Source organism: Strix aluco, chromosome 8, assembly GCF_031877795.1.
Source record: "Strix aluco isolate bStrAlu1 chromosome 8, bStrAlu1.hap1, whole genome shotgun sequence".
Classification (NCBI taxonomy): Eukaryota; Metazoa; Chordata; class Aves; order Strigiformes; family Strigidae; genus Strix; species Strix aluco.
In genome coordinates, this window is record NC_133938.1 from 18,846,649 (window position 1) to 18,869,345 (window position 22,697).

Here is a 22,697-nt window from a genome sequence, read left to right on the forward strand (position 1 = left end):
TGCTATACAATTAATGTGATTTATGGGAAGTGCTTATTACAATAGGCGTTTGTCTACTGTCAGGTGCAAACCCAAGAGTTACATACCGCTATTTCAGGCCAGCTTGAGAAAACAACATCTCCCTCATCAGCATCCCCTGGAAATCCATTATCACCTGATTCCATGTCATCATCATCAAAGCCACTGCTTTCAGCTGGTGATGACAGCTGAATGACAATCTGCACAAAAGGTATTGCAAACGCATAAAATTAGGTGATAATCAAGCATTCTCTCTTCATGGTTATTATTTTCTTCTCTCTTCAGAACAAAGCAAAGGCCAAAAGAAGTGCATCAGCTAAGCAGATGGAGAAAGCACATCTTAAACAGCCTTGTGCTGAGCATGTAAGATACATAGGTTATACTTAGAGAACACCCCTTAGGTTTTTTCCAGAATTCAGAGCCAGCAAAGACACCAGTCTGCCTAGCATTTCCATTCTATTTCTGGTATTTCTATAACCAACACTGAAAAAAGAAATGGTTTTCTAAAGTAATTTTTTGCAACTTAGTTTTCCTTAATGCACTCATGGAAAATCACTGTGTTAAAGTCATTAAAGGATTTTCTTTTCTGTCATTTGCATATTTTTTTCAGAGATGTACACCCAAAAACATGATGTCCCTTTCTTCATTTTTCCCTTCTTTGTTTTTATCTGAATTTTTACTGATTCTTTCTCCTCCTTTGCACACTTTTCTATTTCTTCACCTGAAAATTCCTGGTTTTATTTTCCAATGTTCTGCACTCTAGTTCTGTATGCCCTGCAGCTCTTCAGTTAGCCCCCTCCCTTCCAGGAGTTCATCTTTGTTTTCTTGGACCTAGAGCAACTGCTAAGAAGTGACATATGCGCTTTTGAGACTCCACTGCATGGTGTTTATTTTTTAGGAGAAATGATCCCAAATTCTGGAAGATACCATACATGATTCAAAGTTAAGTGAGTAGCCAAGACTATTAAAAGACATGATGGAGAAAGGAGAGGAGGCAAATATCGATTTTAGTTTGGGCCATAATAGAATACAAGGACAATGACTGTATTTAGCTCTGGACACACGCTATTCTGTAGTTTGGAGATGTTTCTATCCACCGTTTTGGTTTGGGCCTGTTTCTAAAGTTAGGTGCTACAGACTTGCCAGCATAGAACAGTTTTAACCAGGCAAGGTCAGATCAGATTGCCTTAGCTGTGTTTGGATTGGACCACAAGCTTTCCATCATTTGCCAAGGTTACTTCTATGTACTGGAAAGCTCAGCAAAATAAACGTGTCATTACTTTCCAATCCAGATTAGCTGCACTGTACTCAAGCTCATAAACTGAGCCAGTCTGGGAGCAGCCGCTTAGAACCTAACTGGGCTCCTTAGCATCATCACTCATATACAAGTACTCAAGAGTCCCTTCATCATGTACATCAACTGATAGCAAATATGAATCCAAATTATGAGAGAAGCATGCACAGATAATGTCTTTTCCTCACATTTTGAAAGCCTTTTTCACACACAGTTTTGGAAGAAAAAATTTCACTTAAAATAATTCAGCATATGAATCAAATGGTATCGCTTTGTGCAATCACAGAACTTCATTCCTATTCCTCCTTACAGCTATGTAGTACTATTCATGCATGGGTATATCAAAGCTGCATAGGGAAAGCTGGTGCAACTTCTCTGAGGCTGGTACAGATGGTCCCCAAAGCGCAGACATGCAGTTTTGTAAAAGTATTTAACTCCAATTCCTCCTTTTTGCTTTAGGATACTATCTGACCACAGGAGCGCACTGAATGTGCAGTCTTCATACCTCCTTGAATACAGGGACTGTAGCTGCAACCAGGTTTGAGCTAGACAGGAAAAGATCAGGATGCCTCCTTTTTGCTAAGACTAAAGCTAACTACAATGGCTTCCTTGTACCACTATGATGTGCAGTGCAGAATGTGCCTCCTCTTTGTAAAATACTCACAGAGTTAAAATAAACAATCTTGTTCAAGATATATGCTGTCCGAGTCCCACATTTGTTCAGCAAAGACTCCAAAATGAAATGGGTACCATTCATCCTGGCTTTGCAAGAGTGATCCAGCAGCGAGAGTTCTGTCCTTGTGTAGCCACTAGCCTGAAACAAAGATGCTTTGTAAGTGCTGAAACACAATTGTGTTAGGCTCTTGCTTAAAGTACAGCTCAGAATACTGTTCATGACTGCGGATACAAGGAAGTGAAGTTCATTGTACTGACATCCAGGGAAGGTCACTCTCAAAACACTGTTATACGTGGGAAGACAGGGAATAAATGTAACATGGAACAAAGAAAACAACAGGTTCATTATTAATCTGCTGATTAATAATGCTGACTCTGGTCTGAAATGAGCTAAAAATGCTGTCTGTATCAGGCTCTTTTCCACAATACAAATGGACACAAGCAACCTGTCAGCTGGTAGATGGTAAAGAGAGATCTTTTCAGGTCCCATACAGCTATCAAAAGCAGCTTCTTTGTACTTTGGAGATTAAAAACTCAGACTGATGTTTGAGTACAGTAATTTTTTGACAGAACCAACCCTGCAAAGCTTTAATCAGAAATCCCTCTACAAACTACTGGACTGTTGGGAAAAGGAAACATGACCCTGAGTTATGGCAAAGAATATCTACAGTATAGTTTCCTCATCAAACTATTGCTTGGGCAGTTAGGTGGTGATGGCTGTAGATCTTAGAATGTTTATTTTTTCAATCAAAATACAAATAAAATGGTCTACCCAAAAAAGCCTGCCCAAATTTGAGAACAAGAGATCACACCAACCTGCAGAGAGTCTTTTTCTACAGCTACTGTCATGACTTTGTCATCACACTTTATTGACAGGGCCACATCAGCACTGCCCTGAACCTCTTCAGGTTCTTGATGTTTTGAGAGGGAATGCTCAAAGTCATGATTTATTAATGTATCCACTGAGTCCCTGGATGGGAAGAGTCCTTCTCCCACTGTGTCATGTCTTCCTCTGTTGATGTGAAAAGGAAAAGTCAGGCCATCACTTAATGCAGGATTCTTTGGGGCAGGTAGTGGGTTAGCACCCAGCAATTCTGTCAGCTCCGGAGGAAGCGAATGGTCTTCTTCATCATTCATCTCTTCTAAGGAAAAAAAAAAAAAAAAGGAGGGGAAAAAAAGAACATTAGGTTATTAGATATTTTTCCTAGAAGTATCCAGAACTACTCATTTTCATACAAAAAAAAATATTATCCAGAAAGGAAGCTCTTGAAGCGCATCCAAAGCAGCGTCTTTGTACTTTTCAGGTAACTAGCCACAATTCCTCCACTAAGGATTTAGTTGTTACTGAGGCATCTAATCTTGGTATATTTAATCCCTGCTAGAAATCTGCCTCACTAAGAGCTGAAAATAAACTTTGAGGAGTGGGCCTATTATATGCAAAAGGCAGCCACAGAGGTAAAAGAAACATCACATTCAGCAAATACACTATTTTAGCACTGCTGAAATAGCTTAAGTGCAAATCATTGGGTGAAATTCTTTCACTACCTGCTCCATCACAAATTCAGTCACTCCACTGTTGTGGAACTACTTACATAATCAGAGTGAAGCTAAACAAGAGTTAACTTTATACTGAGTAAATGAGAACACTATCTACTGTCTTATATATGCAGCTGCTCAGGACAGAAATGAGAGTGCAATTGATAAAAGTAATGTGAACATAAGTTTTATCAAAACAGCTGAACAATATTTTTTAGTGATTGAAATTTAGAATTGGTGTAAAAGCAGATACAATTCCACTTGCTTCAGGGGACCTGGATATCTTTACATCAGTTGTGACTTTGGCCAAATAACTGATTTATTATTTTTAACAGCTGTATTTATTCCATTTGCTCAGATTTTTTTGGTAAGCCAGTTTTGTCTGTAAACAATTTAAAAATTTATTTAATTTTCTCAAGGAAACACTATGCTCATACTTTTGAGAAAAAAAAAAAAATCAAAGCTGGATTTATTAACTAACAAGATACCCAGTTGCTGAAGTCCATTTCAGTGAACACTGAGCACGGTCAGCTATAATGGCTTGTGAGTTGGATAAATTACAACCATTTAATTCCACCAACATTTCAGGAAATAACACAATTTGCCTGGCCTTTTCTAATAAAAAAGCCACAGATTTTTTTTTAACCAGCATTCATAGATTACCAGCATTCTTGATGATGAGCAGTTGAAGTACTGCAACCCTCAACAACAAAGCTTCAAAACTGAGAAAGCACCTATCAAATCATCATATTCTTGGAAATACAAGATATATTTTTTCTATATGATAAAAGTCCATCTTCAAGCTTACCTGTATCTTCCAGTTGCAGATGAAATCTGTTAGCAACAGGGGCTTTTGTGTAGGACGTAACTGGACTATAGTTATGCTCATAAGCCCACTTGATCAAACTCTCATGTGATGAGGGAATATCAGGTATTATTAATTTACTCATAGTCATGGATCGTTCCGTTTCCTTTCCAAAGCCAATACTATTTGATGTCTGCAAACAAAGGAAAACTTGTTTCATGATTTACCATTTAATGATACTTAAAATGGAATAGTGACACTGAATGAACATGTTTTTTACTCTGTTTTTACTCTATTAAATAACAGCAATCTGAGAGCACCTGGGAAATAAACCAAACTCTGCCATCTTAGGCACAGAGCTGCTGCACACATGGAGAAAAGCCCCCCCTTCCTCCTAGCTACTGCCTGGAGTACAATAAATCAAGGTAGTCAGAAACTGTTAATCCCTAAAGGAGAAATACATATTTACAGCCATTTGTATAATGCCATGTTTTCTTCGAAACTGAGCTGAAATTACTTCTGAAGTCAACTCAAGATGACAACTGATTTTTCAAATGTCCCCTTCATTTCTTGATTAGAGCATTACTTAAGCTACATAATGGGAAAACCTTTGCTCAAATGAGCATTACTGAAAAAGGCAAAACATAGCATGCTCATGAAGTAGAGCTGGTACCAGCTAATGCTTTAAAGTCAGCTGGCACTGAGGATACTCTGTGACTCTCTGAATGAGCTTCATACTAGAAATGTTGTGTGCCTCCTGCAAAATGTTGAGTATGTTAAACAGGACTGAATTAAATGCTTAATCAAGAGAAAAATGAGAGCGCACACGTTTATGCAAGGCCAAACTACTTAAAAGACAACACATACTTTCCACACATAAATAAAATTTAATTAACAATATAAGTTTTACAGAAATACATTGATACAGCAAACTCATAAATGCACTTGCTGACCTCTTACTTTTATTATTATATAATTACAAATAACAGCTCATCAAAGTTGGCCATGGAACACAGATGACTCAGAGTCAGTTAGCTTTTGTTTTCCTGTAAACCTTTTGCAAAACTTCAAATTTTCTTGTCCAAATGTGCAAGTTAAAGGAATATAACAAGCATCTCTAGCTCTTAGAGGGGTAGTTAGAAAATATACACTGGTATTACACTTTAACTTGCTTTTAAGTGCTTGGCATCTTAAACTTTAACATGTATTCACACAAAGCTAAATACATATATATTTTTACATTCACAACATTACTATCACTATAACATCACATCAACAACTAGAGAACAAGCTGGACATACACACAGCAGGAAAGGCACAATGACCCACTTTTTAACAATTCTTCAATGTGAATGACTTGCACTTCCTATATGCAGATGATACCATTGAATGCTCTACAACAAACACTTTCATTTTCATGCCTGATTACCTTCTCCATCATATAGGCTACATTTTTGTAAATCCCCATTGGATTCCTCAATGTGAACAAATCTTAATTCTCTTTCACCCTAGAACATCAAAAGATTGACTGCACTGATCTCTTGCCCAGAACACTTTTAGACCATGGTTGTATGGACCTGCTACCTGGCATCACAGAGCTCAGTTGCACTTCTCTACCTGACCTCAGAAATGGAGCTTCTGAACAAAGTGAATAAAGCTCATAGAGAGTCCTGATGGAACAGCATAGTTTCTGCACCCTTTAAACACTCACAGCTTCATAATTGAAATTTAAAGGTAATTTTAGGTGCAGTGTCTGGTTTGAGGATACTGTTACCAGTACAGTTATCAATGACCAGCAAAGGCCACTGAAGATAAGAAACAAAAAGGAAGCAATAGGTATCCTAATTTTAGTGCATTACTACTGTTTTGGATCAAATAATCTTTTATTCTTCAACAGCTACAAATCTGGACATGATTTACCACACATTTTCATACTACCACACAGCTTTGACTAGTTGGAATTATTATGTTACCCCAACTTTGCTGGATCTCCCTCTCTGCCTTCCTTTTATTTTTTGTCATAAGGAGACAGCTGAACAAATATTATCTCAGAATTTTACTGTTCTAGCTGGCATATGACCATTTCCAGGGCTTGTTTATACCTCTCCACTCCAGGCTGAGCCTGTAAACGTTCAGCCCTGCATCTCCTCAATGAAACAAAACCAAGCACAAGGGCTTGCAGGAATAGACATACCTTCCTTCACTTGCCCTGCCAACACCTTCACATGCAGTGTATGAAACCAGGTATTCAGAGCCACCTACTAACCTACTCAAAACAGAGAGACACCATTTCAGAAAGTGGTGAGCAGTTGTTCTCATGTAAAGAACAGTCCCTCCAAGCTTCTGAAACCCTCACAGGTTTGTTCTGCGCATTTCCCCTCTCTCACTCTTCACCCCTCAACACACTTATTTTCTTTCTGCAATTTCGCTTCCTTGTCCACAGTGCAACCCACAGCTTTGTAAACGGACACCAAATCCAAAGGAAGCAATGTGAGCGGCACGTAGTCCACAAGCACAGAAGCACTGCACAGGGTTTGACGTAAGGACTGACTACAAACAGGAGTTAAACACAGGTTGGGAGGAAAACAGTGCACATACGTTATGGGCAATTAATTACTTTACCTAAACTATTCCCATTTTACTTAAGTTTTGTGTCCATACTCTTTTAGAGCTTCAAGAAAAACAGCAAGCTGGGAGATGTGCTAGATGACCTGAAAAGTCTTTTTCATTTTTTGTCTATGAACTTAGACCTTAATAACTGACAGTCCTGGGTTTGAGACAGCTTAGCACTAACCTTTCCCTCTTGGTTTGCCAATGCCCTGAAGACAATTCTGATTTGTACTGAGGGCAAGAAGTTAGGAAAATTGAAGTGCATGGAACCGCTTCAACTAATAAAAAGAACATTGTGAAACATTACCTAATTGTTTAGTAATGTTTTTATGCATTGTCTAAATTTGGGCTTGGAAAGGACTTCAGTTTAATAGAGACACGAGCAGAGCCTAAATACTGGATGTACAGGCTTTTTAATGACATAGGGGTGTTTAGTTCTCTCCTACACCCGCCCTCTAAATAAAAGGAGAACAAACAAACATTCAGAAAATGAAGCATCTATATAAATGAAGCAGTATAGCAAACAGTTACTCCCAAATCCTAATATAAATATACAAAGACTTTTATATACTGACATTTCCATATATAGTATTCCTTTCTCTTTTTGTTAATCTAAATAAAATGTTAACTTCTGCCACTCATTACAGAAAGAATTTTCACTTATACTTTTTACTTATACTTCCAACAATTAATAAAGAAGAACTTTTAAAAGAAAGAATAGCAGTCTTGCTTTTCTATACTCAAGTGCAGCACTTTAGACATTTTAAAATTCTCTAGAATTCCTTTCCCTGAAAATTCATCATTCATAAAGAGGTAGCTTCATGGATATGAAATATGGCACTTTGGCTGTCTCCAAGCATGAGTAAACTAATGTACAATTCTCTATCCTGTGAAAGTAGACCCAGTATACACTGGTGAATTTTATGTAATAACCCAGAATGAAACTTTCAAGTCAAGCATTGTTTTTTGTCCTTCTACTTACATGTGTGGTAATCCTGGGCAACTAACTTTGACCTTTCTCTTTAAGGGCTGATTATTTAGGACCTACAGAATGACCAGAACATCCTTTCCTCTCTGTAGGATAAAGATGTGTCAGGGATCAAAAGGGAATTTCATCATCCATCCTAGTTAATTTTTCCATTCAATTTTCTGAGCAACACTATAACTTATTTCCTTTTATTTCCCTCACTCCCAAAATCTAGCATGAAATCCTGCCTACCAATCTGTCCTCTTAGAAGATTTAGATCAAGCAGCCTTTGGAACCTGTCAGAATTGCCCTTGCACACATTAAAAGGAGAAAGCTACTAAACAAAGTAAAATTCTTATACTTACGGATAGCTGGAGTTTGAAAATGTATTTGAATTACTGCAAAACTGTTAATCAGGAGGCCACTGGGTGGTCCTGAGCAAACACTGAGCTCAACTGTACAATGTGCTCCTAAATGATCACTTAAGACAGAAATAGGCCACACATTTATAGACTGCAAGATCAGTCCAATTTTATTTATTTATTTATTTCAGAGCAAGGGAAAACACATTTTCTTAGTAGAAATGGTGTTGAGCCACAAAGTCTGCACCAAAAATCATTCTGAATCAGAACCTCCAATTATGCGTAAGTATAGTTGCAGACGTTTAGCTTTAGAGATCCTAGTTTTAATTTTTTAAAAACTTATTATTTGTGGTCTGAGGAGAGGTGAGGTCAATTTGACCAAACACTTTCTGGGGACAGAAGTACTGGCAGGGAAGAGGGCTAGAGAATACTACAACCACAAGTGGAAGAAGTAAAAAAGTTTCCACTTCTAAAGGGATGTGAGTGTGTGCCGTGTATCTAGGAGTATCCATTCTACACTCACAGGCATCTTTCCAACTTCTGAGATGAACCTGTAGATCCAACTCACCAAAGCAACAGCAAAAAGGGAGATGAACATCCAACTCTGTGTTTAGGGTACTTCAACAGAAGACAAAAGACGTAGATCTTAAATCCTTGCACTAGCCACCTGGTTTCTGTGATGTGCTGGTCAGTTTAATAGCCCATATATTAAAAGTTAATGGGAAAAAAAGTTATAGTTTCTGTATTTACTCCCTGAAATGCAGTAATAATTAAAGAAAGCAACTAAGAGAAAGCAGTGAAAAATCAATATGGTCTAGCACTATATCATATTTAAATGGATTCTATACTGTTGCAGTATGGTATCTTTCAAAAAATAAAGGTGCCTTAACTTACAATCACTTCCAGCTTTCCCTGGACATCATGCGACTTGATAACCCAATTGACAGACTTTTTACACTTGAGGATAAGTATGACGTCTCTGACAAGTTTGGCGCCTGGTTGAGATGGTTTAATGTCAACGATTATATCCACCTGGAAAGCACTGTATGTGGAAAATAGAGAGAAAGTTAGACCAGTATGCCAGAAATTTTCAGCTATCAGCCTTCTTCCAATCCATCATGTTTCCACTGTCTGGCCAGCTGATTAAAATGCTGGAGATTATCCCAGGCAACACAACATGTGCAAAACACATTGTTATTCCACATATGCTTAAATGATTTTGCATAACAATAGAAACAAATACTTTTTAGACAAATAATAGTTTTGTCTCTTGTTTACAAGTGTGTCACTCATTTCAGCTATTATTTAGAGCAGGTTAGTTATATGACCAGCAGTTTACTTTATAAAGTAAATAAAGTTTTCATATTTCACTGTGACAGTGCCTAAATATAGATGTTTCAGTTTCCTCTGGCTATAACTGTATTAAAACTCAAAATAATACCTTAAGAAAGCAAAAAGACAAATTAAGCAGGTTAATACCAAAAATATGCACAAATACTATATTGGGGAGTGTCTCTGCCTAGGCAGTTAAATTGTGGAAATTACTTTGCTTAGAATCTTGCATGTGTTGAGGAATTAAGCTGTGTATTCAGTTTCCAATACTTCTGGATATATACTTACTTTAAAAAGAAAAGAAAACAGATGTCCAGCCTATTGCTTGCTGGAAAATAGATGAACACTATCCAGATTTTCAAGACCTTGGTAAAGTAAGTAGAGCAAATGGGTTTGTACCCATCAATAACATCTTGTCATGCAAACTATTAATTCAACAGAAAAACCTTTACTTCCACATTGTCTTATGGGGCCATATGTCACAAGAACGTGCTCATCCCGAAGTAATAGGTTTCAACTAATATTACGCTCCGAGACTTAGTATCTAGGGAACTTCACTTCACCTCCTGCAGTTTTACAGGTGCCCAGCTCAGCTTCTCTATGTTTCTTTGAGGATATGAAATGTAAAGATAGCTGTGGATAATACATAAAACTAAAAATAAAGCAGGAGGAGTTTGTCTTATTACTTTTAACAACAAAACATTTAAACATTTTGCAGTGTTATCATCTGAAAAACAGATTCCTATCATACTATCAGCCAAAGCCAAAAGCCCAGAGGGCTGGGAGACAGGGCTGTCATTGTGTGACAATGCAAGGGACTTACAATGATGGTGATGGTAAAGAACAGCTCTGTTCAGGATGGGGCTGCAACTCACACCACACAGAGGCAGATCATTTGGGCTTACCTACTCCACTTCCACTACATCTCAGCACTTTCTTACTCTCCCAAGGTTGGTAGGCTCTGAGTTCACCATCTTGCAATGAGATAAATACCCTTCTTGCAAAGACCCCTCCTCCCACCTCTATCTCCCCATGTGATTTCCTCACTAAGGATGGGATGCACTCAAATGTAACTGCATGAGGAGCACAGCTGGACAATGCTGGATATCCAGTGTCTGCAATATGCAGACAGGATTTTAATTCTACCTTATCTCTGATGGAATTGTACTTTTCTTCTTGCAAAAAGGAGAATCATCTAAGTTTCATAACAAATTTCTCTTCTAGCAGGCATACTCAGCACTTATGAAGAGCTTTTCCAGGTATGACTACCTGAAGCAAACCTCATTCACGTGCTCCCACTAACACCTAGAAGAGACCAGCGAAGGATGAATGTTTTAAATGTCTTACCTCCCAAAGGTACCTTTGACAATTTAGATAATCCTCATAACTGTGCAGAGAGTTAAGTAATTTTTCCTAACCACTAGTTATAAACTTTTTTGGTCAGTGGACCACAGTCAACCCTTAACATTTCTTGCAATTATCAAACTATCTCTTAAACTCAACTGGAAACTTGACAGAAAATACTGTTACAATTCTTCAGACCAACTGTGGAACTATTATCATGGACTGCAGATCACCTGTGACCTCTGGACCACTGCTTGGGAGCCACTGCCCTATGCCTTGCTGTCAGTCATCCCTACCTGTGACAGGTCAAGATTACTTTTAACCTCTCTCAACTCCTTATACAGTGGTCCCATCTTAAATCCTGTCTGTCAGATGCTGCCCTAATTCATATTCCCTTATGCACCTTATTCTTGGAAATATTTGATTGATTGAGCAAGAAGGGGGGCAGGATACAGTCCATAAAAACTGTGTTTTGCAGTCTTGTCCAGAAAAATCCTGGGATTGTGAAGCATTATTCAAAATCTTTACATACTGAAGAACTAATTTCTATTTAAGGCAAAATACTAAGGTCCAAGCTCTTCTTGTAAGGATGAAATAGCTACTTTGAGTTAATTTTCAAAAGGCAGGTGAAATCTTTAGCTGTGATTTCAAACAAATTGACTCTATTTAGATGATACTTTACCTGTATGGATTGGAATTTGGAGTGATTAGTTCAATGATATGAACTTCTCTTTCTTGGACTAAGCTAGACATAAGGCACCCCTCTGCTGTTTTTGGTTGTAGGTATCCCGCAAGGTAATTTAGAGAGAGAAAATTCTTTTCTATGTTGCACGAGGGAGGAAAAACTTGATCTGGAGGGGGAAAAAAAAAGCAAGTATATGCACCTTTACACATAGATATCAGCTTACATGCATGTCTGTACTGCATCTACTTCAGCGAGGCACTATATTTTATGACAAAGGTTTTTAGGCTAAAAGATATATTATCTATCACAAGCACTTATGACAAATAAACATAATATTAAAAGGAAGATCACTTGCAACAACACAGCACATATCTGGTGCAAAGTATATACTTCTAAACTGAACATTTTCTATTTACAGATTAAATATTAAAGAAAATACAAAGAGAAATCTAAAACCAATACTGAAGCAAAATATGTGAGCATTTTTCAAAATGAATAAAATACATTTATTTTGTTCCTTGCAGCTTTAAAAAAATATTTATTTCTTTTGAAATTAACTCATAGAAAACTTTTGTGATTAATTCCTTCTCCCTTTAGAAAATGTTTTATTCTTGTTATGATAAATTTACCCTATTTAAAAGATCTCAGACAGTATTTTCCATTTCCTTACTCAATATATTTTCCTATATATTGTGTAGGCAGAGTCAGTGTTGTCTAGAAATATTGTAGTTCTCTTGTGCATGGAAAATCAAATATAGCAAGAAAAGGTTGAAATCGGTTGTTGCTATTAAGGAAGTCTGACCATAATATCCATAACTGAAATGAAGAAATTCTAGAGTAGATATTTAGTGTTTCTTTTGGTTTTAACTGCCCACCTGATCACAAGCATTAACTAGGGTACAATACAAAATATAAAAAATAGTCACTTGGTATGAAGTTCTCATGCACAGCCTACATTGCTGTACCCCAAGAAGCAGTATTTCCACTGAAAAATAGAAATACTTTGTATTTCTGAGATAACTTTACATATGAATTGTTATAATACACAGAAGAACTAGTTATCGTGTTCAAAGACACAAAGTCCTGTAAGAATATAATTCCAAATGGCTGGCTCTTTGACCTTTACTTTACAAAGAAGGCTTTCCTATTAAGGTCAGTAGCAAGATAAAAAAAGAAAAAAAAAATCAAATATAATGCATTATGAATGCAAAACTGCGGATGAACTCTTAAAAGCTGAGCTGAGACCACTGTTAGCATTTGCTCCCTAAATTAGAGCTGAAATGTCACCCCTAAAGCACATTTCTGGGCGGTACACAACTTTGCAGGGAGACCAGAGACTCCTGTGACCCTGGCCACTGCAGAAACAATTAGGGGAGTTTCTTCTCCTGATCTTACACAAAGTAGTCTTTGAATATTAACCTTGCTGTCTTCCCTACAGAATCTATGAAAGCTGTATGAGGCTGTAGCTATTCATACTGCCCAAGCAAAGCACTCCTCTAACATCTGGTATGTGCCCTGCCAGATTAGCCTTGAATGCAGCTGCAGTTCTGCCAGCTCCTCCCACAACAGCACAGAATGGAAAATGATCCCAAATGGTCTGTGCTGAGCTTGAATTTATATATACACACACACACAGATACTAAGTATTTGCTTCTCAGCTGCCACACAACACAATTCAAGCCATAAAATAGCAGCCTCAGTAGTTTGTGGATAATTACCACACGTGCTATTGTTTGCCATTGCAAAGAACTTGGTTCCTGCTCCTGGCACTGCCATTAAATGTCTCTGGAGCTCTCAAAAACCGCTGCTCTTGCCACCACCAGTGCAGAGGCTCCCCAGCCTGGGCCTCCGCTCGATAGCACGCTTTTCTCTGTAGCAAATTTTAACTCTGTCACTGGCTACTTGACATACACGTTTACTCCCTTACTTTAGCAAAACATATTTACTCTCATCCATACTAGTTACCAAGATCTGGACTGGAACACAAAAGAAAAGGGGATCCACTTCATCTTTCTTTAGTCACCCCACTTCTTTTCTTTTTTAGTTTCAGGGCTGTCTACTTACTTTGGAAAGGGACTGCAGGTGTCTGCAATCAATTAAAAACCCTACTAAACCAGCCAGCAAACAGTCAATTTATGGACCCTGTGCCTCTCTAATCTCCACAGGCTCCCAGTATGGAATCAGACATGAGGTTCACTTGCAATGCCCTCCGCAGAGGGTCTCTGGCCAGAATGCCCGGCTGTTGTGGGGCCCTGCTTGCCCCAGGAGTGAGAAGGCAGGCAGCAGAGCCACACGCAGCAGCCGGCAGCCGCCTTCTCCTTCAGCATGTGCCAGGCTGCTCGGATGAAGATGCTGGATTGCACACTGGGATCTGTAGTTTCTGCGGACAGCACCTCCATTTTACAGATGAGGACAGACACCATCTGCTCTGTTCTGCACAAATTAGGTGCCATCCGCAGGTTCTTGGCTAAATTGGATAACTGTTGAGTATCCCAGCTTAAAATCATGAGGAGGTTTTTATGAAAATGAGCACCGTTAATCAGGTGTCACTCTCCAAAACAGGCACCCTGGGCAGCAGCAGTTTGATTCAGCAGTAAAAATCCCATCCAGGCAGAGCTTGCCTTTCAAAGTCTGAGCTAAGGATAAGCAAGGTGTTTGGGATTTTCTTCAGCCACTCTCATAGTGGCGCTTTTTTGTGTGTATTTTGCAGTTTACTAGCCCTTAGCATGACAGAGATCAGAACCTCAACTGACTTTTAACAGCAGGGTATAAACAGGAGCAGGGAAGGGGCTGCAGAGGTCTCTGGAGGGAGGGTGGAAACTTTCAGTGGTACTCACCCCCAGCACGACACACAGCTAAAGCCTGACACAACGCAATCATCTACAAGTATTAAACCAAGTACGGTGTGCCTGATACGTGCACTAGTGTGTACAGGCTACAAACTCAGAGTCAGGACTGAAGCTTCAGCTTCTGCAAGGACAGGAGCACAGTGTTACCATCTGTAAACAGCCTGTACATTTTCCAGTGTAGTTATTGTTATAGCTGACTATTTTTTTTCTTATTTAGCTAAGAAATGCATTGAAATTAGGCTCCCTCCAGGCTAGCACATCTGCCCTGGATTTCCACTGGTGGTACTGGATGTGTTAGGCAACATTTAGCTAACTGATAAGTCTTCCTGACTTGTAGAGTCGTATCTTATTGAAGCATGAGAAAGTAAACTGACTTCTGCTGAAAAACATGTACTAAGATCACTTTCACCATAAACAGTCCCACTTTCTAGAATCTGACAGCAATTATCACAGCAATCACATGGCCATGTCCTTCACTATACAAATCAAAGCAAGAACAAGAACCCCACTTTTTGTGCCCCCTTCGTCCAAACCCTCATTCTGGTCCCTATAAGTTCTCACTGTGCTCACCATCCCTGAAGTATCTGATCAGCCCCTCTTTTGAATCAACATGATTCAGATGCACTTGGCCCTGACCCAGTTCACTAGCTTGCTCAGCTGCCTTTCTTTTGCACCTTCAAAAATGATTTCGGAGACCCATGGTATCAGAAGCAGTTTGAAAGATCTATGAAAGATCACCCTTCTTCAGATCTTTTTGTCCTCTGGCTTGCAATTTGCTGTATTCAGCTACAGCCTCCACTTCTGAAATGTTGCATCTTTCAGTTTCAGATATTTCTAACTTGAGTGAAGCTCAAATGTAGACAATTACATGAATACTGCCATTAGTTCTGTATCGGTCAAGTAGCAAGGAACTATTTCATATGACCACCTATAGATTATGAGTAATACTAGCTGTGATTCACAGACTGGCAGCTGACGGTACTTGACTAAAGCACTTGAGGAGTGTGAGTTTTGTATGAAAAGCCTGAAATGTCCATCAGCATGCACTGTGGTTTGTGGAATCCAGCGATTCCATCATTCACTCTTCAGAGAAGCAGACCAGGTCCACGTACCACGTGGTTTCCATAGAACTCCTCGCATGACTGCTGCAGTTCAAGAACTGACCCTCTCCCCACCCCTGAACACATGCATAACCCCCACACATACACACATATTCATTCTTCTGCCAAGAATTTAAATCAAAAATCGAATATGGCTACAGCTGAGCTAGTTTGTAGAAACTGTCTATTTTGGTTGCCTGCCAAGTTCCATTTTGTGTACCTACTCATAATAAAATTGTGTTTTAACACATTCTAGAGATGATGTAAAGCTCTCCTATTTAGCCGCCTAGTATGACTGGAGACATGCAAATCAACAAACAAAATTTTATCTGTTTTTTGACATATCTAATTAAATGTTCATCTCTGCAACGCAGAGACCACTACTCCCATGTATACGTTCCAAGAGCACTTTAATAAGCTAATAAATATATTTCTGAATGATTTTCTGGCATTAAAATCCAAGACTGGTGCCAAGTAGAACAAAAATCATGCCGGGGAATCCTGTACAAATTTGGCAGGATTTGGATAAAACCAACAGAGGCATGTTCCGATTTTGGGGGGCAAGCCTCATGCTTCAGGAAATCAAATGATCAGATACAGGTGGTTAGGAAAGAGTGTTTTCTCCACAGAAGGTTTTTGGGGATTTTTTTGTTGCCAACTAGTTCAGCTATGCATGAGTTTCTGTAGAAGTATTGCTGAAGTACTACTAAATTAGGTTGCTGGTGCTAGCAAATGCTGAGCCCACCAGTACTCGTTGGATGTTGATAAAATGTTTTATTGATTTCTACTTTTCTCATCACTGAGATTCTTGAGACAACAATTAGTTTCAAAATATCTGGACCGATAGCTGCAATGCAAATCAGTTCCAGTTCACTTTTACCAGCCTTTATTCTTACTGCTTTTGGTTTAGCCTAAACCTGGATGTTTGCTCTAGCCTGAACTTGGATGACATCTTCAGAGAAAGAAAAAACCAGTGAATTGCAGGCCATTAGGTAAAGAACACTAATATCTTAAAACATACCTGTGAAAAAGAAAATTTCACCCCCAATCATCCTGCACAATAGAGGAAAGGCTGCCCTCCCTGCAAAGTTCCCTTCACTAACGATATATTTTCCAGAAAATGAACTTGAATAGAGATAAGTGGGACATAAACCCTCCTGAACCGACTGCCTTGCTCCAAGAACGTAGGGAAGAGAAGAGCTGTGGCTCTTGTGTTATCCACAGTTTATGACCAGCTCAGGTGGAACTTCCCTGAAGAAGACATGTTGTGTGACTGGCAGCCAGCTAAAGGAAAGCATGAGCCAGAAGGTGCTACAGAGGCTCATAGTGTTAAGTTGTTCCAACACTGCTCAGCTACAGAGCTACAGCCCAAACCCTCCCCTAATATGGGCCTCTGAAATCCCTGAGGAGATGGAGTCTTCTCCCACCTGCCCTAGGCCACCTGATGAATTTGGCATGCAGCTCACAGGGACAGGAAATCTTTCTCCTTGGAATGAAAATACACAAGGACATCAGACTGAGGCAACTTATCTTGGTGAGGAAAGCAGTATTTCTTTGCCCAGAGTAGTCTGGATCCTTATACAACCAAATACTGAACCCCGCCCCACCCCACCTCAGGTCTTTCTAGAAATTACCCGTACCTCAGGTTCTCCACTTCAGTCCTTTAGATAAAGACACTCAAACAATCACCATGAGTAGTTTATTCCTTTTAAAAAGGTGAAGCTTTGACTCCTGTAAGATTCTGGCCAATCGCATCCACATTTATGAGCATAAAATTATGGCACCAGAATCCATTAAAAGTTGCCTAAATCCAAGGTCTGGTCTTTAGACTTGTTCTTATATCTCTGCCTTCCCCTTTCATACCACATCTCTTAGAAAATGAGAGGCATGTTTAAAGATTAAAATAAAAAATGTGAAATAATACTACAGTGAGACTTATTCTCAGCATCTAGAAGCATGTATCAATTCTGTTGGTTTTGTTTTGTTTTACCTTCTCCTACTTTAATATAGATGTTTCTTGATATTTTGAGCTCCGTGAAAGATGTTACTGCTCCATATTCCTTCTGGGCCCACTGTAGCAGATGTTCATTTTTCTCAGGAAAAACCTTTTCTTCTGTCTCTGCTGACAAGGAGAAATTTCCCTTTTCAAACTGAACAACGGAACCTAAAGACACCTGATGGGAATAAAAACATATTTTCAATGTGATACATTTATCTGCACAGACAGGTACCATTGTCTAAGCAATGTAATCTGTCACTGCATTCACTGAAGGTGATCATGGCTTATTTCCAACAATGCCTAAACTTCACGTGCTTTAACATCTGCATAATGATTCCTTTTTCAGAGATGTTTTTAAAAAATGAACCATCCATCAGCTTGCCTGGGGTGCACATGGCAGCTGACTAACAGAGGGCTCTGAGCTCCTCTTGGAAGTTGTACTGCTGCAGAAGTGGTACAACAGTGCTGCAAGGGGAGCTGAACTGTGAGGGCAAGGGGAAGGCTGGAAGACAAGAGGAAAATTAAGACAGGAGAGAGTAAGAAGATGGTCTGAGAAACTGAAGGGAGAGAAGGATGTGAAGCTCAATAAAACTGGGAACTAGTGAAGTAAATCCCAAATCAGAAAGAACATGAGCCTAAGCTCAGTGACAGATAAAGGCCAACAGAGAAACACAGAGTAAGGAAAGAGAAAGGCTAAGAGAAAGGGAAGATATTTACTTTTGCTTTATTTACAGGAAGCAAGGAAATGTTTTAGTCTAACGCATAAAGCAGATGAGTTACACATCTTTAGAAAAATCCTTATGAATAGGCTATATTAACTTAGGTCTTGACTGGAAAAACTAAAATGTTGTTTAAAATAGTCAAAATGGAAAAACAGTAAGTAGAAGTGTAATGGGTTCTGCGGGAAAGCCTAAAATTTTCAAATACAAATTCATTGGAGTGGCAGTAGCATCATTCAAGAAAATAAGGCAGCGCAGGGTCAGACTCTTTCAGATTGGGATCTGCTTCAATTTCATTGGTCTTGAGAGATAAACAAGTCATTCCAGATTTACTGCAAAGCAAGATCATCCCAACAACAGCCTTTTGACTCTCCTGTCCCTGCAGAGGGATGTGGTCAACACTTCCAGAACATTTGTCAGTTCTCAAGAGCTGACTATAGCAAGTGGTGAAAGAAGAGCGTTCCTTCATCTGCCCAGCCTCAAGAGCCATCACCCATCCATACACATCACTGTATCCTCCTTCAAGGTGCTTGAGGACTGAGGCCTGCATGCCCTACCCAGGATGGTCCTTCCATGAATGCTTTGACTAAGATGTAAAACATGAAGTCAAGAATAACATGCGCTTGAGTGAGAAAGCACAGTGAGATGAATAAGCTTTCAGGTTTGAATGCATCAGTGAAGATATCTTCGGACATATTCCCTGTAGTAGTGTGTAAGCAGTGCTTGCCCAGATATAACATACAGCCTCTACTTCCAGACTGCTGCAGTAGACAAGGCTTCATGAAAGAAGTACCATTTTCTTGTGCTGCTCTCAGAGAAGCCCAGGAGAAGTCTGAGCCACTCTGCTGCTCTCATCCCCCTTCCCTTTTGCTGTCTTTCTACTAACCCAGATTTCTTCGGTGGAACAAAAGTATATTTTTTTCTCCAACTGAAAATCCAAAACTACTAATGATGATGATTGAGAGTGTAAAAAATACATCATAACAATTTCTAACCTGTCCTGAGTATTACTTACATGTTATAGCAGGTTAATGGTCATAAGTATCTCTAACCTTTTAAACAACAAAATACATCAATAGCAATTATTTAACAGAGATTATCTGAAGTCAGGTTCCAACTACATAAATTACCTAATGGCAACCAACTATTACCTGCCCTGGAGCTATTGTTCCCAGTACTATTTCAGGATGTTATATCTCAGTTTGTTTAGCACCTGCAAATATTTGTCAAAGTAGACACATAAATTACATCCTTTGGCACACAGAAAGAATTTCAAAGTTCTCTTCTGTGCTTCCAGCCATTACATTAGCATTTATTATGCACATATCACATACTCTCCTCTAAGAGAAGGCCCTTGTAATTCAGACTTCGGGTTGACCAGACTTGTCACAACAACCAGCTTAGGAATCCTTTTGCCAGAATAGTTTTCAAAGTTTAAACTAACATCTGTTTCAATTCTGAATGATCTTCCTTATTTGTTGTTTTTCATATGACTACACCATAAAACATTTCCTTTAAATGAAAAAAGTCTTTATTCAGTGTAACACAGAATACACCATATTCTCTCAATACTCTCATACTTCTTAAACAAGAAAGTAAACTCAGCCATTAGAGTAAATCCACTGCCCCCAAGTCTACAATACTAGGAAAAAGAGGGCAATAGTTATCTTTAAAACATATTTAGCAAATAGCATTCACTTACTTTTACCACTTAGAAGCAGCCACAGCATGGACTGATTTTATGGGGCATCTCTACAATGCTCCTAACACATTAAATTTTATAGCGTACACAGTCTCGTAGGATAACACCGACACAGCACAAGCCAGGTCCTGAAGGGACTGCATATAGCACACCTCTTAGCAATGCTGTCTTCTATATCTGAGGCATGTGGGACATCTTTATAGAGCTCTGGCCTAACTAGAAAAATCTCCTGTGCATAAAAATTACAGGATTTAAGGACTTAAACAGTTATTATTTTGCACAGATATTGAATAGATGCTGGCATTCCACTCTCAGGAACAAATCTCCTTAACTACCTCAAAAATACTAGTTTATCCAATAAGTACAGTAGTTACTTTTCATGGACACTATTTCACAAAGTTTCTGGTATTTTTTATGGTCAGTATCAGAGTAAAGAAGTATCAGTGTAACTTTTTAAGACATTTGAGGAAAGCATGAGAGAAAATATTATTCCTTCTAAATACTGACCAAAGAAATGCATTAGCTTGCAATAATGCATTTTCACTGTATTTTTCATTTGAGATTTGAGATATTTAAATGTCTGCTAACACAACAGCTTTCTCCCTCAGAATATGCTTGGTTTTCCATTTATTACTAATTAAAACTTGAAAACCTTCTGCATCATCCTGCAGCATGACAAATGTCTTCCTGAGAGACAGATCCTATCAATGAACTCCGAAGTTACCGAGTCCTACTAGGGAGGAACAGACAGACAGAAAGCAGAGCAACTAAAAAGTCTGGCACAAGCATCCTCACTAAATGATCATACAGTAAACATCTTTAAATAAACATGAAGCTTATAATAATTTATTTTTTTAATCACATACTAAAGTCTATTTGAAATGCTGGTTCCACTACCAGGTTTTAGAAAGGAGTGCAGAGTTCTGCTATGCCTGCCAATATTGGGATTTTTACTACACAGACCTAAGGCAAAGTTAAGTGAGCCAAGCACGTTATTTTTTCTGGAAAGAATTCAACAGACTCGTCCAAAAAAGGCAACCATCACTGTTTCAACACCTGCCTTGAACATTAACTACTTACTCTTCAGAACAAACCAAAAGTAGATCTCTCTAATGTACTTAGGATAAGCCAGAGCATTAAAACCAGAAAATATTTTAAATATTTGGGAATATATCAACAATTTTTATCTGAGCACTCATTACGCAGCCGATTGGGGGATTAAGAAACTGCTGCCACATGCACTTTTATCTCCTCACTTCATCTCCTTCAGTGGTTACTTTCAGAGGTTGCAGAGTGGAAAAAGTGCCCCAGCTCTATTTCTTCCTGTCGTTGTGAGGACATTAAAAGTGACTGCACCAGAAACATCCTCTGCTGCTGAGTTCACCTACGTGCCCTGTCACATTTCTGAGGCTAAATGAGGAAACTTCCAAGCTTGGCATGGAAAATCAGTTTGCAAGACAAAAAAATACTGGCCATGGCCACTAACTACAGCAAGGACTGAAGTTCAAAGGGCTCCTCTGCAGTCAGAGAAAATGCGGATCCAGTACAGTATTTTGAAAATCTGCTACCAAAACTTGAGTATTCTATTGAAGAACAAAACATGTTTAGGAACACATCTTGATTACACACACTACTACCCCATTGATCATTGGGGAAAATAGGGACTGCGACTTTCTTTGCACTGTACAGAGGCAGGGAAACATATACCCCTCACACTAGAAAAAAAAGTGCCTTTATATGTCCCTTAAGAAAACTTTCCAGTCTTACAAAAACTGCCTTTGCAAGGCTGCCATGGTAGTTCAGGACACCAGCTACCTGGCAGAAGTGCCAAATGGTGTAAGTTACTATTCCCCAGAAGGAGCAACTCTCAGAACCAACCCTGAGTCGTCTCAAATATATACACTGGTGACCATGAACACTGCACATACTCAAAATAGTATCTTCTGTTTCTTATTTTACCTATTTCCTTCTCTCCTTTTAAATGTTTATTGCTTTTTTTTCCTTTGAACCTGATCCAAGGGGAATATTTACTTTGTTTGTTTTATATTTTATAACATTTTAAGTATTTAACGTAGTTATAATTCAGAACTTCCAAGTAGGAAGCAAGTTCATAATTCAGCCTTGAGAGGGAGGTAGGCACCTTTGGGAGATGACTCAGAATACAAAGTTAGGTGTCCACAGCTACACAGCATGAACCAATCCCTCGCCTCACAGCAACAGCTACACCACTACCCACCAAGGTTCCTCCAGCACAAGTGACCAACAAAGCCACCCATAAAGCCAAGACTAAGGCAAATATACTAGCAGACAAAAAGCATCATCCTTCATATTTTTATCTGAGCTATACAGTATCAGACCTTTGGTGGAACACGTAGGAGAGAAATAAATCTGCTCAGAATAAAATTCAAAAACTTGAACCAACTTTCAGAGCAGCCCACATGGGATTCAGACTCAGATGGTGTTTTTTGATAATGTACTTTGATGTGCTTTGGTCCCCTTACAGAGGAAAGGTAAAGCCATGGATGGAGAAATATCAGGTATTTAGAAACTAAAAATGATCTCCTTTGTTGTTCATAAATCCACACGCAACATACAGTAATCACCAACAGAACAATTCTCTTTGGTAAGTGACTAAGAAACATGCTGCTTTTGAAATGACATGCAACATCTGTGAATCACCTATTAGCTTTGCATAGTCCT

The 22,697-nt window shown here is 38.9% G+C and overlaps 1 protein-coding gene across 4 annotated transcripts in view; it reads right to left on the minus strand.

The window, feature by feature from the left end:
* TGFBR3 (transforming growth factor beta receptor 3) overlaps positions 1 to 22,697 on the minus strand; it is a 130,263-nt gene that overhangs the window by 20,658 nt on the left and 86,908 nt on the right. For 3 of the 4 annotated variants that reach the window (XM_074832471.1, XM_074832470.1, XM_074832472.1), the window contains exons 5-11: positions 17,568 to 17,751; positions 11,626 to 11,794; positions 9,162 to 9,309; positions 4,332 to 4,521; positions 2,804 to 3,129; positions 1,977 to 2,126; positions 87 to 218 (exon numbers count right to left, since the gene is read on the minus strand). In XM_074832471.1, the coding sequence (XP_074688572.1) occupies positions 87 to 218; positions 1,977 to 2,126; positions 2,804 to 3,129; positions 4,332 to 4,521; positions 9,162 to 9,309; positions 11,626 to 11,794; positions 17,568 to 17,751 (1,299 nt within the window). The remainder of the gene's footprint in view (positions 1 to 86; positions 219 to 1,976; positions 2,127 to 2,803; positions 3,130 to 4,331; positions 4,522 to 9,161; positions 9,310 to 11,625; positions 11,795 to 17,567; positions 17,752 to 22,697) is intronic. The other variant, XM_074832473.1, reaches the window with a different exon arrangement.